General features: G+C 50.5%; 1 protein-coding gene across 1 annotated transcript; it reads right to left on the bottom strand.

Annotated features, from left to right (window-relative positions):
• Positions 1 to 8723: 8723 nt before the first annotated feature.
• On the bottom strand, positions 8724 to 10108 carry POU3F4 (POU class 3 homeobox 4). The gene has a single exon (XM_062502948.1). The coding sequence runs from the start codon at positions 10106 to 10108 to the stop codon at positions 8993 to 8995; it is 1116 nt and encodes a 371-aa protein (XP_062358932.1). The 3' UTR covers positions 8724 to 8992.
• Positions 10109 to 20235: the final 10127 nt, after the last annotated feature.

Below are 20235 nucleotides of genomic sequence, written 5' to 3'. Positions count from 1 at the left end.
CCTTGTGATGTCACCTCTTTCTTTTTGGCTGTCCCCCAGCAGCGAGTGAATATTGTGCTGGTTTTGTGCCCTCATTGCAACAACGCTGATATGAATTCTTCACAAAGGAAACAATTCAGCAGTGGGAATTCTGCCCGTGTCAAACTTTTGCAAGCTTGGAATCCCTCTGTACAATCCTGCTTTTCACTAGAGTGGCCAGATCTCTGTAAGTGATGCTACACAAACCCAACACAGCACCTTAAAAACACAAATCCTGCCCTGTCCAGCCCAAACTTCTTCCAGCTGCAGCAGAGAGAGGATGCAACACACTCCCTCACTGCCCTCAGAACAGCACCTCAAACCAGCCTCACACTCTGCCATTTTCCCTTCTCATTCCAGTGTTTGTTATGGGAACGAGGTATCATAATTTTAATGCCTGGTATGGCCTGTGAAAGACCATAAACATTTAATAGACCCATAAACACTGACTTTAACCTTTTCACTGTGCTGTAGCTGCCTGGTGTCCCCCAGGTCACCACTGTGGACAGGAGGGATCAAACAGCACCAATCCCAAAAAGGTCAGAGCAGCCCAGTTTATTGTCCTCTCCCTTGGAATATATGAGGCGTTACAATTCCCACAGCGCGTTTTCCTGGCTTAGGTTGGGGCAAGAGGAAGAAATGGCACAGAATAAATCCCTTGGGAAGACAGTTGTGTGATGGGGGTTGAAACAGGCACCACTGAACTCATCATCCCTTTTACCACTCCTGTGCCCACAGGAATTAGCAACAGCTCAGGATGAGAGGTGGATGTGTTTTCTGTAGGAAAGAAGGAAAAAATCCTCAAGTCTTTTCTGCTAAAAGAATTGTTTGGTATTCTTTCATTTTATGTGCTTTATATTGGACAAACCAGAAAAAAAAAAAAAGTATTTTATGGTCAAGGATGAATAGTGTTACAGAGCAGGAAATGTTCACAGTGAATTTGACACTTGGAGATCATCTAAACTGGTGTGCAGGACAGGAAATGGCCATACAGCTGGGCAGAGTTTAGTTTTTAACCTGGATTTAGGATGGAGGTCCTGTAACAAGGCAGAGTTTAGTTTCTAATCTGGATTTAGGATGGAGGTCCTGTAAGGGGTGCTCTCTCTCACTGGACTGAGCTGGAATTGCTCCAGCACTGTTTCTGTCTGAGGAGTGGCATTCAGGGAGATTCCACAGGGCTTGTTCCCAGGAAAGAAAAGTCCTGCACAGAAGGTTGAGAGCCAACATGAATGTGACATGTGCAGATTGCTGTCTGTGCCCTGAACACCCGACCTCATGGAGTCAGAGGCAGGAGAGCACATCACAGGGAGGGGAGCCCAGGGCCTTTCCCAGCATCTGTTCTGTTCATCTGCATCCCATCCTGGGGTGGCTGGGAAGGGGCCACAATTTTCCCAGGTCCAGCTGAGACAGCTCCTAGTGATGCCTTACCACAAAGGTTCTCCACCACAGAGAACTGGGAACTCAAAAACAATCAGAGTTTGTAATTTTCTTGTGTACCATCCTGAAAAATCTTTGAACTCGAGCTTTGTACTTGAAATCTAATCCTGTTATAAATATCACACTATGCAACTGCGTATTTTTTCTGAGCAAACCACTGCCAGCCACATCACCATGTATTCATTTCTGCAGAGATCTTGTTACAAAGGCAGATTTTCTGAGGCTCTACTACAGCTTTACTACACTAAGAAGTACATATGAGAGTAAACCCCACACCATTACATTTTCCATTAAAAACTCCTCATGGCTGAATAACTGGGAGTGTGTTGCATCCTATCTCTGCTGCAGCTGGGAGATGTTTGGGCTGAGCAGGGCAGGATTTTGTATCTTTGGGGTGCTGTGTTGGGTTTGTGTGCCATCACTTACAGAGATCTGGCCACTCTAGTGAAAAGCAGGATTGTACAGAGGGATTCCAAGCTTGCAAAAGTTTGACATGGGCAGAATTCCCACTGCTGAATTGTTTCCTTTGTGAAGAATTTATATCAAAGATAATAAAGTTTTAAGTCAATAGTCTGAACGTATGTAGAGCTATAGTCTTTGTAGATTTGGTAATCCCCCGTGACATTTACAGGACAGTTTCTGCAAACTCAGAATTCCAGAGCTGAATTAGCATTTCTGAGGTGTAGGAGATCCCCTGTGTCTGTGTGATGTGTGTGGAGCAGCAAAGAATCATAAACTCATGTCTGACAGTGTTTGTATTTAAGCATTAACAACTCCATTTAAAGACTCAGGGTGGGAAAAAAAGAGGCTGTGGCTGATTTTCCCTGTCTGGGAGTGTTTTCTGGCAGAATTTTAATTTTTTTCCCTGTCTCCCCCAGCCATGTGGAGCCTTGGGAAGCCCGGCACAAGGCCAGCCCTGCTTTGCCCCCGGAACTCACAGAATTTGTGCCACGGAGTCGGACCCCCAGCACCTGCTGGGCGCCTTTCAAGCTGCTTTAACTGGATCACAAGTTCCCAACTGTAGATAGATGTAACAGAGACTAATCCCATAATCTGGACAGAAGTACAAGCCCTGGATGGGGAGCAGCTCTTGTTACCTCCAGTTGCCCTTCAGTGGTGGCAGGGGAACTCAGACACTCTCATCTCCCCCAGCCATTTTTTGGTAAGATCTCTGTGCTGATTTGATTTGATTTGATTTGATTTTTCCTTTCTGAAGTCTGAAAATGAATATGCAAAACAAAACTTCATGCTTTGGCCAAAAAGGAAAACAACTTGGGTTCAGAAATGGCACTTCTATGCTGGGTAAATATTATTTGTACTCAAGGCGCAGAAGTCAAGGACTGGCATCATTAAAAAAAAAAATAAAATCCGGTGATGGAATAATGGAGCAGCCTTTTGGGTGTCTAAATAACACCAGGGGTGAGGAGAGCTGCTGCCCAGTTTTTCACAGTCCCTGTTTGAAATATCCCCATTTTCAAAGCCACTTGAGCAGCCCGCAGCTCCTCAGTGTGGTGCTCTGTGCCAGCAGAGCATCGATCAGGAGCCGCCGAGCCCGGAGCCGCCGGTCGATGGCTCTGCAAACCCAGAGCTCCCAGAAATGAGATTTACCATTGGGCTTTTTAACTTCTTGTTGACAGGCTCTCGCCAGTGACAGCTCTTCCTCGCTCTCCTCTTTCTCTCCCATCCCAAAATTTAATACTGTTTTACCACTCTAATTAAGGACGTGATTCTACAAATATTTGCAAGCCGCCGAGGCGCTCGCTGGGAATCGGGATCCACCTACAGATCCGATGTCAGGCATGTGCAAACCATCCTTACTCCCATCTCCACCAGGAAAATGGGAGTTTTAAATCCTTTGGCTTGTTCTGCTTTCCCAAGTCTTTCAAACTCAACCCCAAACCCACTTGGGGTGAGATTTCCTATACTGCTCTTCAGCGTAGAAGTCTGGCTTTCTTTCCGTGACATTAAAACCAAAAGTTCTTTGGCCCTTTCCATCTCTTACAGTGTTAACAAAAATAGATGCTTACTGCTTTAATAAAGGTTTTGATTTGGAAATTATTTACCATTTAGACTTTGTACGCTCTAATTGCTTTTGATTCTTTGGAGTATCTCTAATGCAAAGCAGCTGAAAGACTGAGGTTTAAAAATGGGCTCTTGCACATTTGAAGTAAATTTTACCCTGCAATCAGTCGTAAAGATCTTAACTGCAGCTATCACATATCCTAAATATGTAATTGCTGTGGAGCCTTTCCAGTCTATTGGTTACAGGATGCTGGAAAAAGGGGAAAGTGAGTATGAATGTAGGCCCTGATGTCTGTGGGCATTTTGGGGGGATATTGAGCAGGATTGGTCACCTGCCTGAAACACTGTATATTAATTTTTTTCTAGGACAGAAGCTCGGAATTCAGTTGTGCAAAGACTAATTAATAACTCCATTTGCATGGTGAGCTCACTGATTTCAGGGAGGCTGCTCTGGTGAGTAAACAGTGAATTTTGTCTGGGTTCTGGGATCAGGGCATCCACTCCCAGCCCCACGTGCTCCTGAGGGAAGGACTGAGGTTTTAAACGTGCCTCCATCCACGTGTGGATCTGTCCTAAAATCAGTAGCGGTTTTGGTACATGGAGGCAGCCCAAGAGGACCAGGTTTCTCTTATCTGTTCTGCCTGAACCTAGGGAATTGATACCTATAAATACTAGAAAGAAAAACTTGAAATATTTGATTTTGAGAGATTTAAAAAACATCTTGGTCAAATGTAGTCTAGGTATGGAAGGTATGGATTGACTAGTCCATATTTTGAACGATCTATAAGGACTAAAGTGAAATGGCACCTCTGCTTACTTCTAGTAATTTTTTGCTTTCAAGATAACCCTCTTCCATGTCCTGGCCATCTTTAAAGAGCACAGCTTACAAATATTTAAAACTTAACAACTTAACCCAAAGGAAGCCTCTGGTTGGTTTTTTTTTTTTTGTGTGTTTTTTTTTTGTTGCTTTTTTTTGGGGGAGGGGTTTTTTTGTATAGTACGAAAAGCATTGAAGATTTAGCCTCAAAAATTGCTAAAGATGTTTAACACCATTAAAACCACAAAAAGTGCAATTTATTGTTATTGGAGAAACACTTGCTTTCAGGCCTTTCTTTAAAGGATTGTGTGAGATATTTACATACTAAATGAATATGAATGGCTGCTAAGTACACACCAAAATTCTTCCAGCTGGGAGACACAGGTGTGCAAAGGCCAGGCCACTTGGGTTCTTGAGGAAAGTGGAGGGAGAAGCTGCCCCAAGCCCAGAGGCTGCTGAGATGGAGCTTGGGGGTGGGCAGCTTATATAAACCCTGTATGTGCTCGTTCTGCAGCTACTTTTTTGTAACAAAGCCCAAATTTGGAGTCTCTCATTCTTATGATTCTACCCCGTGCTTCTCTCCACCCCCTCCCGAGTTCTTTTTTTTTAAAATCCCTAAATTCAGAAGGTAACTGTGAAGCTGAAGTTCCTCTCTCCCTGCCCTTGGTTTGGTGGGACTTTGGGATGCTGGGCTCCACCCTGGTGGGCTCAGCACCCCGAGGGCTCCCCAGGCTCACCATGGATGACGGGCAGCGAAGACAACAGTGATCTGTACTTAACATTAGGTGGCACAAAAGAGTTTCCTTTTGCTCGCAGGAACGCTGAAATCGATGGGCAATAACCACCAGAGATTTTCTTTTCTTTCAACAAAATTCTCTTTTCTCCAGCTTTCCAGCAGCCTTTTGAAGTGCTTCTGTTTATAAACTTACTTGATTTCGTCTTTCATTGCATCTCTTTTGTCTCAAGCTAATTTGTTTTAAAATAAGACATAACCCAGCCCTCGCTGTGGTTGTATTTACAGAGCAGCCAAAGGGCTCTAAAACGGGCTAATTTCAGTGAAACGCCTTCTGTCCCTCCTCCAAACCAAGGCTGTCTTTAAGAGCTTTGCCTTTCTGTGCCCTGCATGTTCAGAGCCACCGTGAGCACTCAGGGTTGGTTTTAACCTGCAGCTGCCTTTAACCTGCAGCTTTTCCTCCGTGTCCTCAGCTGGGGCTGTTTACAAACCACGGCTGTTTACTCCTGCTTTGGTCCCCACACCACATTCATCCTGTTCCTGGAGCTGACTGAAAATACGGGCTTTGGGGGTTTTTATTTCTATCTGCTGCCTGCTGTAATCCTTCTGGAGAGAGCTGGAGGTCGTGGTCCCTCAGCGGAGCCGCCCGGGCCGCGCTGCCCAGCGCAGGGCCCGCTGCCCTCAGGGCCGCGGTGCTGCGGCTCACAGAGATTTACCAGTGAAATAAATCAGTTTTATGGGTCATGAAACAATGCATCGCCCACAGTTCACATCCCAAATGCCTCTCGTTCCCAGGTACGGGAGGGTTGGTGTGCTGGCAGCGCACTGGGAAGGCGCCTGTCCGCTCAAGCGCTGCTTATTGAAGGCGAGAGCTCGCTCCCTGCCCGGGCCGCTCCTCAGGATTATTCCTAAAGGTGATTTCCCCACACACACACACTGCTGGCAGAAGGGCTGGGCATTGTTTTATCCGAGGTTCGGCTTCAGCAAAGGGGAGAAGAAAAACAACCCAAAATAATAATAATAGTAATAATAATAATATTATAGAAGGCCATTTCGCTGGCGATCCCTATAAGTATTTTTTTGCCGCTTCCCTGCCTCCCCCAGCACCCAGGCGGCCGCCGGGGCCGGAGCTCGCCCGATTCACGGCCTTGGATGTGATTAAGCTTTATTGTTCCTCCCCGCCGGGCGGGGGGAGCGGCCCGGGGCGGGGACGGGGCTCGGAGCTCTCGGAGCTCTCTCGGAGCTCTCTCTCTCGGAGCTGCGGCCCGGGCAGGGTGGGCGGGGGCACGGACGGAACAAAAGGAACTTGCCCGGTGCCCCCCGCTCGCTGCCGCTCCCCCGGGTACGGGACCGCCGAGCCGCATCCCCGGGACGCGCACAAATACTGATGGCCACGGAACGCACCGACACGCGGCTCTAGCCACGGACACACGCTGCTCCGGCCCCGCAAAAGCCGCACAGACCTTCTGCCATCCCCGAAAAGCGCTTTTTCCACCCCAAAGCCGCAGCAGGTGTCAGCGGCTCTGCCGGGACCGGCCCCTCGAGCCCCCCCGGCCGTGACCGGGGCTGGGGGGGCCGGAGGAGCCCCCGCCCCCCGGCTCGGCCACCGCACAAACCACGCACCCGCACTTTTCCGGCTATTTTCTTTTTCTTTCGTAAAAATGTTTATTTAAACCTTTTTTTTTTTTTAGTTTTTTTTTTCCTTTTACAACAATAAAATATTGCGTCAATATAAACCCCTTGACTAAAACTGGTCGACAACCAAACGTTACAGCCACTCGTGTGTTTCGTTATTATTTTTATCCGACACCCATTTAGGCTTCTTTTTTTTTGTTGTTTCTCTCTGAAACGTTTTCTTTCTTTCTTTTTTTTTATACATAATGCGGAATTTATTGAAAATAAATAATTGTTGGCAACTGCAATAGGCAATTTTGGATAAAATAGTTGAAAAAAGCAACCTTTAATGAAAATAGCGTTTATTATACATCAGTTACTAAATGAATAAACTAAATGATCTTTCTTTAAATTAATAACTTCCAAAAAACGTTTAATATACAAAACTGTACAGTTATAAAGTTGGCAGAAATAGGCAAGTCCTCAGTGTCGAGTTTTTTTTTTTTCTTTTTTTTTCTCTCAACTTCAATTTTTTTCCTTCTTTTTTGTTTTCCCCCTTTTTTTTTTTTTTTTTTTTTTAAGCGCTTACTGAAAAATACTTGAAAAATATAAATGTCGAAAGGAAAAAATCTGGAAGAAAGAGGGGAAGAGGAGAAGAGGGGGATGCTGTGCGGGAGCTGCGGAGCGGGGACCGGCCCGGCCCTCGGGGGGCCGCGGGTGCAGCCCCGGGAGCGGGGGGGGAGCCCGGCCCTGCCCGGCGGCCCCGGGGGTGCGGGAGCAGCGCGGGGCTCGGGGGGGGGAATGCGCGCACACACACACGGACAGACAGACAGACAGACAGACACACACAGACACCCCCCCCCCCCCCCCCCCCCCCGCCCTTGGGGACAGCACAGCCACGGGCTGGGAGAGACAGAGGGGATAAAGGGGGCGGGTGCAGCTCGGCACTTCCCTACGTCCGAAAAAAGCCGGCGTTTTTAGCGTTTTTAGTCATTTTGTTTTGGTGGTTGAGGGTTTGGCGTTGTTATATTTTTCGGGTTTTTTTTTTTCCTCCCTGTTTTGTTTTGTCGGTGATTATTATGATTCTTCTTTTCTTTTTTTTTTTTGTCTTCCTCGCCCCCCCCCCCCACCCCCCTCCCTTCTCTTTCCATAGAAAAGCTTTTCCACAAATCCAGCATCTCCCTGCGACGCGGAAAGAAGCTCAGCGTGAACCAAATGCGGGCGTTTTCGGTCCCCTTCCCTCCCTCCCCGCCGACACCTCATTCCTCTTCACTATCGAAACAAAATACAGAGAAACCGATTTCCGAAGCGAAAGCGCAGAACGATAAAGGTGTTTTACTACAGACCTCTCAGTCTGGCGCTCATCAAAAAGCCCAACTCATCTTCGGAAAGAAAAATACTGGCAAATGCCACGGGTTTGGTTGTGATGCTTAATTTCGGGTAAATCTCTTAGAAATAATTTTTTATATATATATATATATATATATATAATTTTTTTTTTCCTTGGGAGAAGAAGTGTTGGGGGGGAGGAGGTCAGGCTTGCGACCCGACCGTTTTACGGTGTTGGGAAGTTCTTGAAAAGGAAGGAAAAAAAGCTGCAACACATAAGCTTGTTCTTCACATCGGTGCGGGGCTCCGAGCCCCATCTCCTCGGGGCTGGGGGTGAGGAAGGGCCACAGCCACAGCCGCCCTGCCCCGGCCCCGCTGGGTGACACTGCCGGCGCTCGGGGAAGGGAGGAACGTTTGGACTGCTCAATTCGATACAAATTAGGTCACAAATATTGTGTACAGTTTGTAGTAAAACACCTCAGGACATTTAAAAACGCTATATAAGTCTTTAAAAATGCAAAACTAGTCTATTGTAAAACAGATTCACCTGAAATACAGCTGATATAACCAAGGCGCTGGAAGGTTATTCATAGGCACACATCTGTCTTTCCTTTTCTGTCGGGTTTTTCGTTCTTTTTTTTTTTATTTTTTTCCGTGGGTTTTGCTTTTTTTTCCTGTTTTTTATTCTTCCTTTTTTTTTCGCGTTTTCATGGTGGGGTCGGTGGGGGGGGTGTTTTTTTGAGTCTTTTTTTTTTTTTTCTCCTTCGTCCTAGCGGAGACCGAAAACAAACCTTGTCTGCGAGTAAACACCGTGTGTGATCAGCGGAAAGGTCGGAGAGAGGGGAAAAAAAAAAAAAAAAATATTGCCGAGGCGGCGGCGGGCGGGGACCCCTTACCGCGTCTCCAAAACCATAAGTTAAAGGCCGGCGGGCAGTCCCGCGGCCGGGCAGTCCCGCGGCCGGGCAGTCCCGCGGCCGGGCAGTCCCGCGGCCGGGCAGTCCCGCGGCCGGGCAGTCCCGCGGTCAGAGGTCGTGGCAGGCCGTGTCCGTTTTCACGCCGTGCGAGTACACGTCGTGCTGCGGCTGCTCTCCCGGCGGGGTCATGCGCTTCTCCTTCTGCCGCCGGTTGCAGAACCAGACCCGCACCACCTCCTTCTCCAGCTGCAGGCTGTCCGCCAGCGAGGAGATCTCCTGGGCGGCCGGCTTGGGGCACTTGAGGAAGTGCGTCTCCAGCACGCCCTTGACACTCACCTCGATGGAGGTCCGCTTCTTCCTCTTCCTCCCCTGAGCCGCGATCTTGTCGATGCTCGTGGGGCTGCCGGTGGAAGAGTCGGCCTCCTCCAGCCATTTGTTCAGCAGCGGCTTCAGCTTGCACATGTTCTTGAAGCTGAGCTGCAGGGCCTCGAAGCGGCAGATGGTGGTCTGCGAGAAGACGTTGCCGTACAGGGTGCCCAGCGCCAGCCCCACGTCGGCCTGGGTGAAGCCCAGCTTGATGCGGCGCTGCTTGAACTGCTTGGCGAACTGCTCCAGCTCGTCCGAGGTCGGCGTCTCCTCGTCCGAGTGGTCCTGGCAGTGGTGGCCGCCCAGCTCGCCGTGCTCGCCGCCGGCCTCGCCGCGCAGCCCCGGGTGCAAGCCCTGGCCGGCGGCGGCGGCGGGCGGCGGGGTGAGCCCGCCGTGCTCCAGCATGCCGCCCACCGCGAACCCGCCCTGCGAGTACACGCTCAGGGGCTGCCCGGCGGCGGCGGCGGCGGCTGCGGGGGGGGCGGCCAGCGAGGCGCTGTGCGCCGGGCTGGCGCCCCAGGCGCTGGGGTGGTTGGCGTGGGGCGAGTGATGGGAGACGTGGGGCGAGCGGTGGTGGATGATGGCGCCCAGCTGCAGGTCCTCGCGGCCCGGCTTCACGTCGGGCTGCTCCAGCGGGCCGCCCGCCAGCGCCGCGGGCCAGGGCGCGCCGTCGCTCAGGCTGGTCACCCAGTGATGCCCCAGCGGGTGCCCATTGCCGGGGACGCCCTGCAGGTACTCGCTCTGCAGCAGCTTCTGCGGGCTGCGGAACGGGCTGCCCTGCTGCATGCCCGCGCCCTCGGCGTGGGCGAGCGCGCCGGCGCCCAGCAGGCCGTAGGGGTTGGAGGCGGCTGTGGCCATGGCCGCGGCAGCCCCACGAGTTATACTGTGCCGCCGCCGCCGCGCCAGCCTTTGACATCCACCGGCACGGCGGCCCGGCGGCGGCCGCGCCGCGACTGGCACCCGCGCCGGCCAATGGGGGCGCGCCGCCGGCCGAGCCCTCCAATGGGCGCGGTGCGTGGGCGGGGCGAGCCCCTGCGGGGCGGGGCGGAGGGGCCGCGCGGGCGCGAGGCAGGAAGTGAATCACTCCGCCGTACCGGGGGCCGGGCGCGAGGCGGCCCCGCCGTTTAACTCCTTCCTCGCCGGGCGGGGAGCGGCGTGGCCCGAGGAGGAGGAGGGGGGGGGGGGTGCACGGCTTAAATGGGGAGCGCCTGGGAACGGGGGGGCGCGGGGGGCACGGCTTAAATGGGGAGCGATTAGCGGCGGGCAGAGGTTAAACGGCGGCGCCCCGGCGGCAGCCCCGCGGGACCACCCCGGCGCTGCCCCCGCCCGCCGGACCGGGCGCGCTTCGGGTGCGCGGCGTCCGCTCCGCTCGTCCCCCGGTGCGGCTGTCCCGAACCGCGCGTCTCCGCCTGCTCCGGGCCGTGCGGCGCCGCCGCGCTCGATCGGCCGGAAACAAAAAATCGAGAAAAGCCCCAAATAATAAAAAACAGCCCCTAAAAAAAGAAGCTTCCCGGCCTCGCCGCCGGTAAATCCCGGTGGATTCTTCCTAAAGTTCGCAGCGCGGTGCGCCGCCGGTGCGCGCCTGGCGGGCGGGCTGCAGGGCAAACCCGGGGGGAAAAAAGGAGTAAAAAGGGGGGGTGAGGGTGGGAAATCGGTGGGAAGAGGGAAAAGAATGGGGGAAAAGGAGCGTGCGGTCCCCGGGACCCCCCCGCGGGAGGAGCGGGGGGAGCGCGGAGCCCCCCGGCTCGCCCGGGCCCGGCGGGCAGAGCTCCGCACCCGCGGAGCCCCGGCGGGGCGGGCAGAGGCGCAGCCCCGGGACCCCCCGACCCGCTCCCGAGTTCCAAAATGACCTTTCCCTGCATCGTTTTGGAGGTAACCGAGCTGCGTAATTATATTTGCACTTCCAGAAGACTGCATCAGAGTCCCCTTATTGGTTTGAAATTCCATTAAATATATTGCAAGAGCTCCTAGGTTAAGCTTGATTTAAATTTGCATACATTTTCATATATTTAGCAGAAATAAAAGAAGGCTTGCAGCTACCAGAAAGTCATTAAGGCATTAGTTTCTCTGAGAAGACAGATCTGAAGAAAATTCAAGAAAATGAGAAAATAGATCTAAATAAGGTGAGCGCTCCTCTGGTTCCTTCCGAGCCCGGTCCCGTCGCTTTCCCCATTGTAATAATAATAATCACAATAATTTCTCGCCGGGGCAGCGTGTGAGAGGGGTAAAGGCAGGGCTGGGTGGTGAGGAGCAGAGCGGGCTGGGGCAAATCGCGATATATCGGGGACTTTGCGGGTCCCCTCCGATCCAGCGCTGCGCTGCGCACCCGCGGGGGTGCGGGGAGGGCGGGGGGGGGGGGGGGGAAGGGAGGACGACGACTCGGAAAATAAAAATAAGGAAAAGTAAATACAAAAATGAAGTTTGCGGGTAAAGGGTCGGCGGTGGGGGCTGTGCGGCGGGGGGGTCAGCGGGAGGGTCGGGACATGGGGATGTCCCCGCTGGAGCCGCGGTCACGGCGCGGGGCCGTGCGGGCGGTGCGGGGCGCGCAGCTCCGCGGCCGAGCGCGGGGAGGGCAGGGAAGGAGTTATAGCAGCAGCCTTTTCCTCGTTGGTTTTTTTTAGCCTTTCCTATTTTATTTTTTTTCCCCTTTCCTTTTTTTTTTTTCTTTTTCCCTCCCCCCCCCCCTTCTTTCCTTTTTTTTTTTTTTCCCACTCTCCGCCTTCACAAGCTCCTCGAAATAAACATCACCGCAGCCCGCGGGGGGGAAAAAAAAAAGAAAAAAACCCCACCAACCTCCCCCCCCAAAAAACATCAAATCCTCACTGTATGAAAACGTAACTAAATTATTTAAAATTAATTTGCACTTTAACTTCCGAAACAATTTTTCAAATCCCATTGCCCGTGAAAATAGATGTTCAGACCCGCCGTTTAATTAAGGCAGAGTCTCTGGCAGGGAAATAAAACCCCGAACGTCCCATTTTAATCTTTGCTGCAAATGTAGCTAAGGCAGAGCCGGCTCTGCTCCTGCCGAGGCGGCTCTCACCTCGCCTATAGCAGAGTATGGTGGATTTTATAGTGTTTTATCTGCATATAGTTAAATCTTCTTGCTGTTCTAACTAATCTGCTGGAGAGGGTTTCTTTAGCTCTTTCCTGTCAGTCTAACTTCCCAAGTGTAACAGATGCCGCTCTCAAGCGGTCCTTTCTGCTGCTTTTCTTTATTCAGCCTCGCATTTTTCTCCCCATGATCTGGGTTTCCATAGAGAGAGGAATAAAAGGGGGACCATGGCCACAAATCCCCTGCCCCATGCAGAATAAAAGAGCCTTATTCAATAGCCGACCCCGTCTGGACATGGGAGAAAAATAAGTACATGCAAAGCTACTGTTGCAAGAATTTGTAACTTATTTTTCATAGACCGAAACCCAATAAAGTTTTTTTTTAAATTAAAAAAAAATTTAAAAAAGTTTTTGGGTTCGGACTGTGCCTTGGAGCCTTTTGGCTCTGGGTGCCCCCGCCCCGGAGGGACCCGCGTTTCCTCCCCGCAAATAACTCGCTTTAATATCTATTTTTTCTGCTAAATCTTTGGCGTGAAAAAGCTCGCACAATAGCTGGAGGCAGCCACCGTCCTGGGGCAGCGAGAAGTCGCTATGGAGAACGCCCCGCTTTGAAGTACAGGAGCTGGGATTGTGTCGGGTTCCCCTGGCACAGGCGGCTCCGGGGCTTTCTGGGGTCACCCGGCTGCGTGGCTCGGCAGTCGCCGTCCCCTCGGTGGCACCGGCGGTGTCACCCACGCGTGGGGCAGGGCTGGCACTCCCCTCTCCATCCCCACACATTCCCCTTTAAGGGCTCCTCTCGGGATGCGCTCGCCTTCCCCAACGGCTCCACGGGCTGGAGGTTGGGACCTGAACCCAACAACGCGTTTATTATCGTGACAGAGCTGATTTTATTATATTTAAAAGATTTTTTTTTTCTTTCCCCCCTCCCCTCCCCCTCATTGTTCACTCGCGGGAGGGGAAGGAGTGAGAAAGAAAAGAAAAGCAAAAAAAAAGGTCTAAAAGGGGTTCGTTTTGATTGTGTTTAATACAGCATGAAGCTCGGAGCGGTAAGCTGTGCCTCGGTGTCGTGACCTCTATATTGAAAACTTCACCTTCAACACAAGTTCACTTTAGAGACAGGACGAGTTAGATTGCGCTTGGTGGGAACAAGTGCAAATTTAAAAACAGAGTCAATCATAACGGGGGTGGGGGCTGGGAAAGGGCAATTTAACCGTTTCTGGAGCCAGGAGTTAAGGTTTGCATTGTGTACATCCAGGCGCTGGGGCTCCTGCTGAAGCCCAGCCGCCCATCAGTGCTGAGAAAGCGGCTCCTGGAGCTCCGGAGAGGCTTTGGGAACACCTAAGCAGCGTGAGGGAGGCTTAGGAAGCAAAAAGGAATTTACAGAGTATTAGCAGAAATTAGCCAATACCGACACAAGCTCAATTAGTTCTTTTTTTTTTTTTTTTTTTTTTTTTTTTGGTCTCTGTTGGCTGCTCTTGAACGTGAGTAAATGCTGTGCAGGGAGAGAGGAGGGAGAGAGCCACACTGCCATCTCCGAGCCACAGCCAGGAGATGGACTGACAGATTGCAAATTAAACTAGTCCTAATGTAAGAATGAATGCAGCCCCCCCCCCCCACCCCCACCCCCCCAAATCTCTCCCAGCACCAGCCCGGCAGCAAAGAGCCCGGCACGGAGGGAGCGTGGCTGCGGCTGGGCTGGTCCAGGGAGGGACAATAAAGCCAACCCCGGGCAGGAAAAATCACAAGGTAAATAGTATTTGTATTCTAACTGCTGAGATTTCCGAAGTGGTTTGGGCGACTCCTTGCTCCTCTGCTCGAATCGCTTGTTATTGTTATTATTACTATTATTATTATTATTATTATTATTACTATCCTTTTTTCCACGTTGTTGATGTTTGAAAAATGTACTTGCTGCGGGAAAAAAAATGTCGTTCATTTATGTACTGCCCCGTCATGTTCAGGTCACTGTTATTTTTAAGCTGGGTCGGTTTTAGGAGGTCTTGTCTCGAACATTTGGTTGAAGGAGCAAAAAAAAAAAAAAAAAAAAAAAAAAAACAAAAAACAAAACCAAAAAAACCCTGTAAATATTCCGGGAAGTCTCTTCAAAGTGCACATTTTTTGCTGCGGGACCGGTCTCGCCGTCTGTGAAATGCACGAATTGGGGTTTGTTGTGTTTGGTGGGGGAGTGTGGATGGGGAGAGGCAGCGGGGAAGGGGCTGCGGCCCCGCTCCCTTCTCCTGCTCGGGCGGTGCGTGGCAGCTCCTGAGGTCACGGCAGGAGTTAATAGACCCCACAACAATGCCGATCCCTTCCCTTTTACGTAGGCACTTTCCTCACCGTGCCATTCAAACAGGCGTGATGACAAGAACGCGCTGGTTTCGTCCTCGACCGAAATCCCGTGGTGTTTTGGTTGTTGGTTGTGTTTTGTTTTTTTGGTTTTTTTTTTTTTTGTTTTGTTTTGGTTTTTATTTTTTTTTTTCCTGTGAAGCTTCTCCCAGCAAACGGGGGATGCGGTCAGAGAAGGGCATCCCCAGTTCCTGCCACCCCAGAGGCCATCCCGCCTGTGCTTTAGAAATAATTCAAATACAATTCCCGAACGGACAGATTTCTGCTCAGACATATTTAAAGGAGAATGGGTTGGATTTGAGCACGCACTAACTGGCTCGCTAGTTAACCTCTGCTGACTAATGAGACATTGACGACAAATCGCTCTGTTCCTTGGATGACAAATACCTGCGTTGCCGTTTGGTAGCTTACCGAGCAATTTCCATGTGGGGTTTGGGTTCATGTGTTGTGTTTTCCCTTTTATTTATTTATTTATTATTTATTTAACTATACGCTTTTCCAGCTGTAGCAGTCAGCATGCAAAGCATCCAGGGATGCTCCTGATCTCGCAGAGGGATTGAAACGCCTCCTGCATTTTGAAGCGCCTCGTCATCCCTAGATTTACGTTTATAAATACGTAGATGCTGCTGCTAATTCTTGGTTTCCTCACAGACTTTCGTGTATTTACGGCTCGGTGGAAAGTTTCCTCCCCGCGTCCTTCAGATCGCGCCAACAAAAGCTGTTATAAAAATGAACTTTCAGGCCAGGCTGCGATGCTAAAAGATATTCCCTTCGTGAATCGAGCTCGGGCAGTGCAGGATGGTGATGGTGAGGCAGGCTGGGTGTCGTTCGGTCACGAGTGGCCGAGACTGCGAGCCCTCCGCGGGCCGCCCAACAAAAACCCCAACAGCCCCTGCCAAAGCTCCATCCGCTCCATCCCTAGCGCGTGCTGTTCCCTGGCACCTCCTGGCAGCTTTTTTCTCTCCCCCCCACCCAGCAGACTCCCGGTGGAAGGCTCTGGAGGCTGCAGCATCCCTTCCCCTCCGTGCCCTGCCCGGGGCGGGGGGTCCCGGGGGCCGCGGGGGAGAAGTTCAGGGGGAGGCGGGCGAGCGATAAATCACCGCGGGGCACGGGGGAGCGCACACGGGGGAGTCGCCATCAAAGCGGGGGAGACAGCCCTCGGCTGCGAGAAATAAATGGGAATAAATCAAAGTAGGGGCTGCCCGGGGCCCGCCCCGCTCCGCCCGGGAGCGCCGGAGCGGAGACGGGGAAAGGCGCTCTGCAAACTTTTAATGAAATCACCGGCGGTATCGATTTTTTTTTTTTTTTTTTTTTTTACCGTGCTTCAGACACTGGAAAGTGTCCCTCTGGGGACGGGGGAGGGGGCAGAAAGCAGCGGTGCAACGCGAGCTGTATTGGATATTGAGTTATTTCATATTTTAGAAAATCAACGGCGTCTCTGAGGGTCCTCCAGAGAGGAAAGGACTCGGGGGGGGAAGGGGCTTGAGCCAAGCCCCAGAAGCGGGGTTTAGCCGTGCGGGTATCGGTTTGCAGTCCCTTCGTGGAGCTCCAGGGGCCCGTGTTATCCCCGCGCTCCCTGACGGAGAACCCCGGGAGAGCCGGCTCCCCCCTCGGACCGCACGGTCTTGGAAGCGCCACGTCCAAGTATTTCCTATTTGCCTCTTCTCCAAACTGTTTAGAAATTACTAGTAGCGGATAAGTAAATTGCAAGTAAACCTAGTGAATTAGGATGATTCTCTATCAGTTTAATTTATGTTTTATAGTTAGTTTAGCCTTCTGATTTGATTGCCTTAGTAATGTGAATTGCCTACAGCTGCTGATGATACAGCTTTAATTCTGTTTTAAAGGTCATGTAAACATGTGCCTGTAGCATAAGGAATGCAAATTCAATTCCCTTTTAATGCTTCCTCACATTCACTTCACAGCCTTCACCTAGAAAATTAGCAGGATTTAATAGGGAACCGTGTGGCTGTTGTGATTCCATTAAAAGCCCCTCTCTCCCCCAGGCGTGGCTCTCCCGGGCCACCCCAAGCCCATGACGCGGACACCGAGCTGCTTCCCACGCCCGTTTTGGTGCAAATCGAGGCATTTTCCGCCCCGGGACGGACTCATCCCCTTCACCTGGGACCTTTAGCCGCAGGTAACTATCCCAGGGCTGGAGAACCCGGCGGCACCGAGAATTACCCCTCAAAGGAGCCAGAGCATCACCCAGGTGTACACCTATGCGTGAGGCTGTAGTACAGCCGCGTGTTCCTTACGTCACGGTGAAAGACGGTGCTGGGAAAGAGAAAAATGGGTAAAAATTCTTGTTTTGGGCCGAGCTGGGCTCTCCACATCAGCAAGAGAAGCTGCGCCGCGATGCCAAGGTGATAGGTGTAAATGCGAGACGCCTGCGCCTTGAAGACTGGCTTTTTCGAATTAATTTTTAAACACAGCCAGCCCTGAGTTCATCAGAGATTGCTTTACCCTACTGAAGGGGAAAAAAAAAAAAAAGAAAAGAAAAAAAAGGCAGAGCCAGAAAAAAAATATTCTACGACTGTCTTCCCCCTGGTTCAAAGGGTTTTAGTCAAGTTGCTGGGAAGTTTCGCCTTTGAACGGGCGGGCTCTAACAAGCGGGGAAGAGCGTCAAGAAAAGCGACTCTGGAGTCGCTTTGAAAAGGGAACGATCTGTCTCTGCAAAGCGAGAGGGGATTCCGCGGCCCCTCCGGCCGCAGGGACCCGGGGGCTCCGGGGGAGCGGGGCCGGCAGCGCCCGGGGAGCCCGCACCGGGACCGGGGCACCGGGGAGAGCGGCCCCGCACAGCCTGCGGGCTCCTTCGCTGGGACAGCGGTGTCACAGGGGGTACCCCCACGTCCCCTTTGGTGCCGGGGTGTTTTCCTGCGCCCAGGGGGTGCTTCTGCATTACCCCAAACACTTGCCGTCCGCCCGTGGGATGCGGGCAGCATCTTCACCGCTATCGCCCCTGCCTCGCCCCCAGCTTTATCCCCATCACCTGCGCCTCCCCACCAGCATTCCCAGCGCTATCTTCATCCCCATCACCCCCGTGTCCCTCTGTCTTCATCCCCATCACCCCCGTGTCCCTCTGTCTTCATCCCCATCACCCCCGTGTCCCTCTGTCTTCATCCCCATCACCTGTGCCTCCCTAGCCTTCGTCCCCTTCAGCGCTGCCTCCCCAGCCTTCCTCCCCACCCCTGCCTGTGCCAGGCCCTGCTGGGCCACCCCACTCCCCACTTGTTGTGGAAATGGTTCAGCTGCCCTCAGGTGTTCCCCAGAGGCCGGAGGAGCCGCGGTGCTGAGGACACCTGCCCCCTTTCCTTGCAGTGGCAGCGAGGAGCCCGCCCTGTGCCCGTCTCTCTCCTTGGCAAAAATGAGGATTTTTTTTTTAGCAAAATCTGAGTATTTGCAGTAACAGCTCATTGGTGATTCTGCTAATGTTGCACACCTCGTTAAATAGCCCCAAACAGAAGGAGGTTTAAATGACTTTATTAAATTAAAAATAGCATAGGAAATCACCTATGGTACTTTCATCAAATAATTACTGTAAACTCTATACATACAGCGAGAGATCCCTTTTAACAAATCTATTCCTAAAACACGGGGGGGTTCTGCTTAATGGCTGAAATAACTTAGAGCAGCACAACTCGCTTGAAACATCGAGCCACACTCGGGCACTTCCATAATATGTTCCTGTGTGTTTCCCTGAGTGTTTTTCTTCCTTATCTTTTTTATATCTGAAGTTCTATTCCCCTCCTCTACTCCGTGTATTTGATCATTTTTTCAAGTCCCTTGGCTGAACCAATCTCTTTTCATGCAGAGGATAAAAAGAGAAAAACTTCAAAGTAGGTTCAGGTAATTAACAGCTGAGGGGAATATAATCTAAACCATAGGCCCTGCTTTGCACCCAGGTCTGCTTTCAGAGCCAGCCGGCAAGGGAGTGCCTATTCCCTATAGCATCCAAATCTGCTTCCTCTGAACAGCTTTGCCAGGCCTCCAGTTATCACATCTGCATTTCAAACACCATGTCTCTGGCATTAATTATTAATTAGCCTACAGTCACCCCAGAGGATTTAAGTTCCAGCCTGCACATACTTATTCATTGACCTCTATCTTAGTTTTTGTTGGAAAAAAACCCACTAGAATGCTTAATAATTTCCTTTCTCTCAGACCCTCTGTTCCAGTTTCATGGCAGGGAAAAAGTATATTTTGAGATGGAAAATCACAGGGCTGTCTAGAAATTTGTTTAGAGCAAAATGCTATGTCAAGAGTTTGAACAAACCATTTCAAAAGATTTAGAAGGAGTTTTGCTGGAGCATTTTTACCTTTGACAAATGAATTTATGGATTTCCCAGAACTGAGAGATGGTGGAGACAAATGCAAGGCAGTTTGGTTCTGCGTGAAGCAGTGCTCCATGTGCACTTTAAAAATACAAACTGGATTTAATTACTGGGTAGCACATTTGGAGGATCAAACCAAGGCAAATGTTTATGCGAAAGCTCTGGCGTTACTCTGCTACTGACATTGGGAAGAAGGAGAGTAAAAATGCTGTTGCAAGGCACAGGAGTGTTTGGGCATTAAATCTGAGCTCTGTCCTCAGGAATATGGAACTGAAGGAGCCTATTTTTGTATCAGTCCCAAGGTAGTTTGGAAGAGGCTCCTCAGCCACTAGAATAAGTAATATCTCACTGCTGCTTTCTTTGCCGTTTTGTGTCTTGGGATTAAGGTTCCAGAAGTAAAAACATCAGAGTAATCAGGTAGAAACTGAGTTATATGATTCTCTTTTTTCTTAAAACTCCATGAAAACCAAAGTGCCTGTTGGAGTTTGGATGAGCTGTTCATTGAATAGTCCCTTTTGTTAATGGATTTTAATGCTACAATATCCCATCCCTCTGATGAGGCCTCTTTTAACTTCTCATGCAATTATCCCTAGATAAACTTTTAAAAATGCCGCCACAGTTTCTTGTTTTTATTTGTGGTGCTGCTATCTGAAATAATCATTGAAACTTGAAATATTGCTCCACTTTGCTTCCTAAGGAAGTGTTTAGTCTGTAATCACGAGGTCAGACTGGTTGACTTCTATGCTAGCCTAGAATTGATTTTTGGAAGCATTTAATCTGCACCCAAGACTCTTTGAATTCCTATTTAGTGGAGGATATGGAAAAGAGCTCTGAGACACAAACATTTGTACTTAAACTGCTGGGCTATCTCGGGAAACAAAAATATGTTTTTCCAAAATTGCAGCTAAACCAACCCTTTCAGAAAATCATAAGCCTGTGCTGAAATGAGCACCTGAAAATAGATGTAGGGACCAAGACTTTTGACTTCCATGAGGGATCTCTCTCCTCAGCCTCCCTGAGAGTTTTGAGGAGTTGGTTTGTTGCTGCTCTTTTATTATTTTCACATTTTATGAGTAGGTCTGGGGAGCATTCAGCATTCAGTAATAACTATTCTTTCCTCTGCTTCAAATATTTGGAATATTTCTTACATCCAATTTAAACAGCAAAAAGTGCCTGTATTTCACAAGGAAAAGATGAACAGGCAATACTTCAAATTTAATTTCCAGGAAGATGGTTCCCATTTATAAAACA

Source organism: Cinclus cinclus, chromosome 15 (genome assembly GCF_963662255.1).
Source record: "Cinclus cinclus chromosome 15, bCinCin1.1, whole genome shotgun sequence".
Classification (NCBI taxonomy): Eukaryota; Metazoa; Chordata; class Aves; order Passeriformes; family Cinclidae; genus Cinclus; species Cinclus cinclus.
This window is presented reverse-complemented; position numbering and strand designations above follow the sequence as displayed.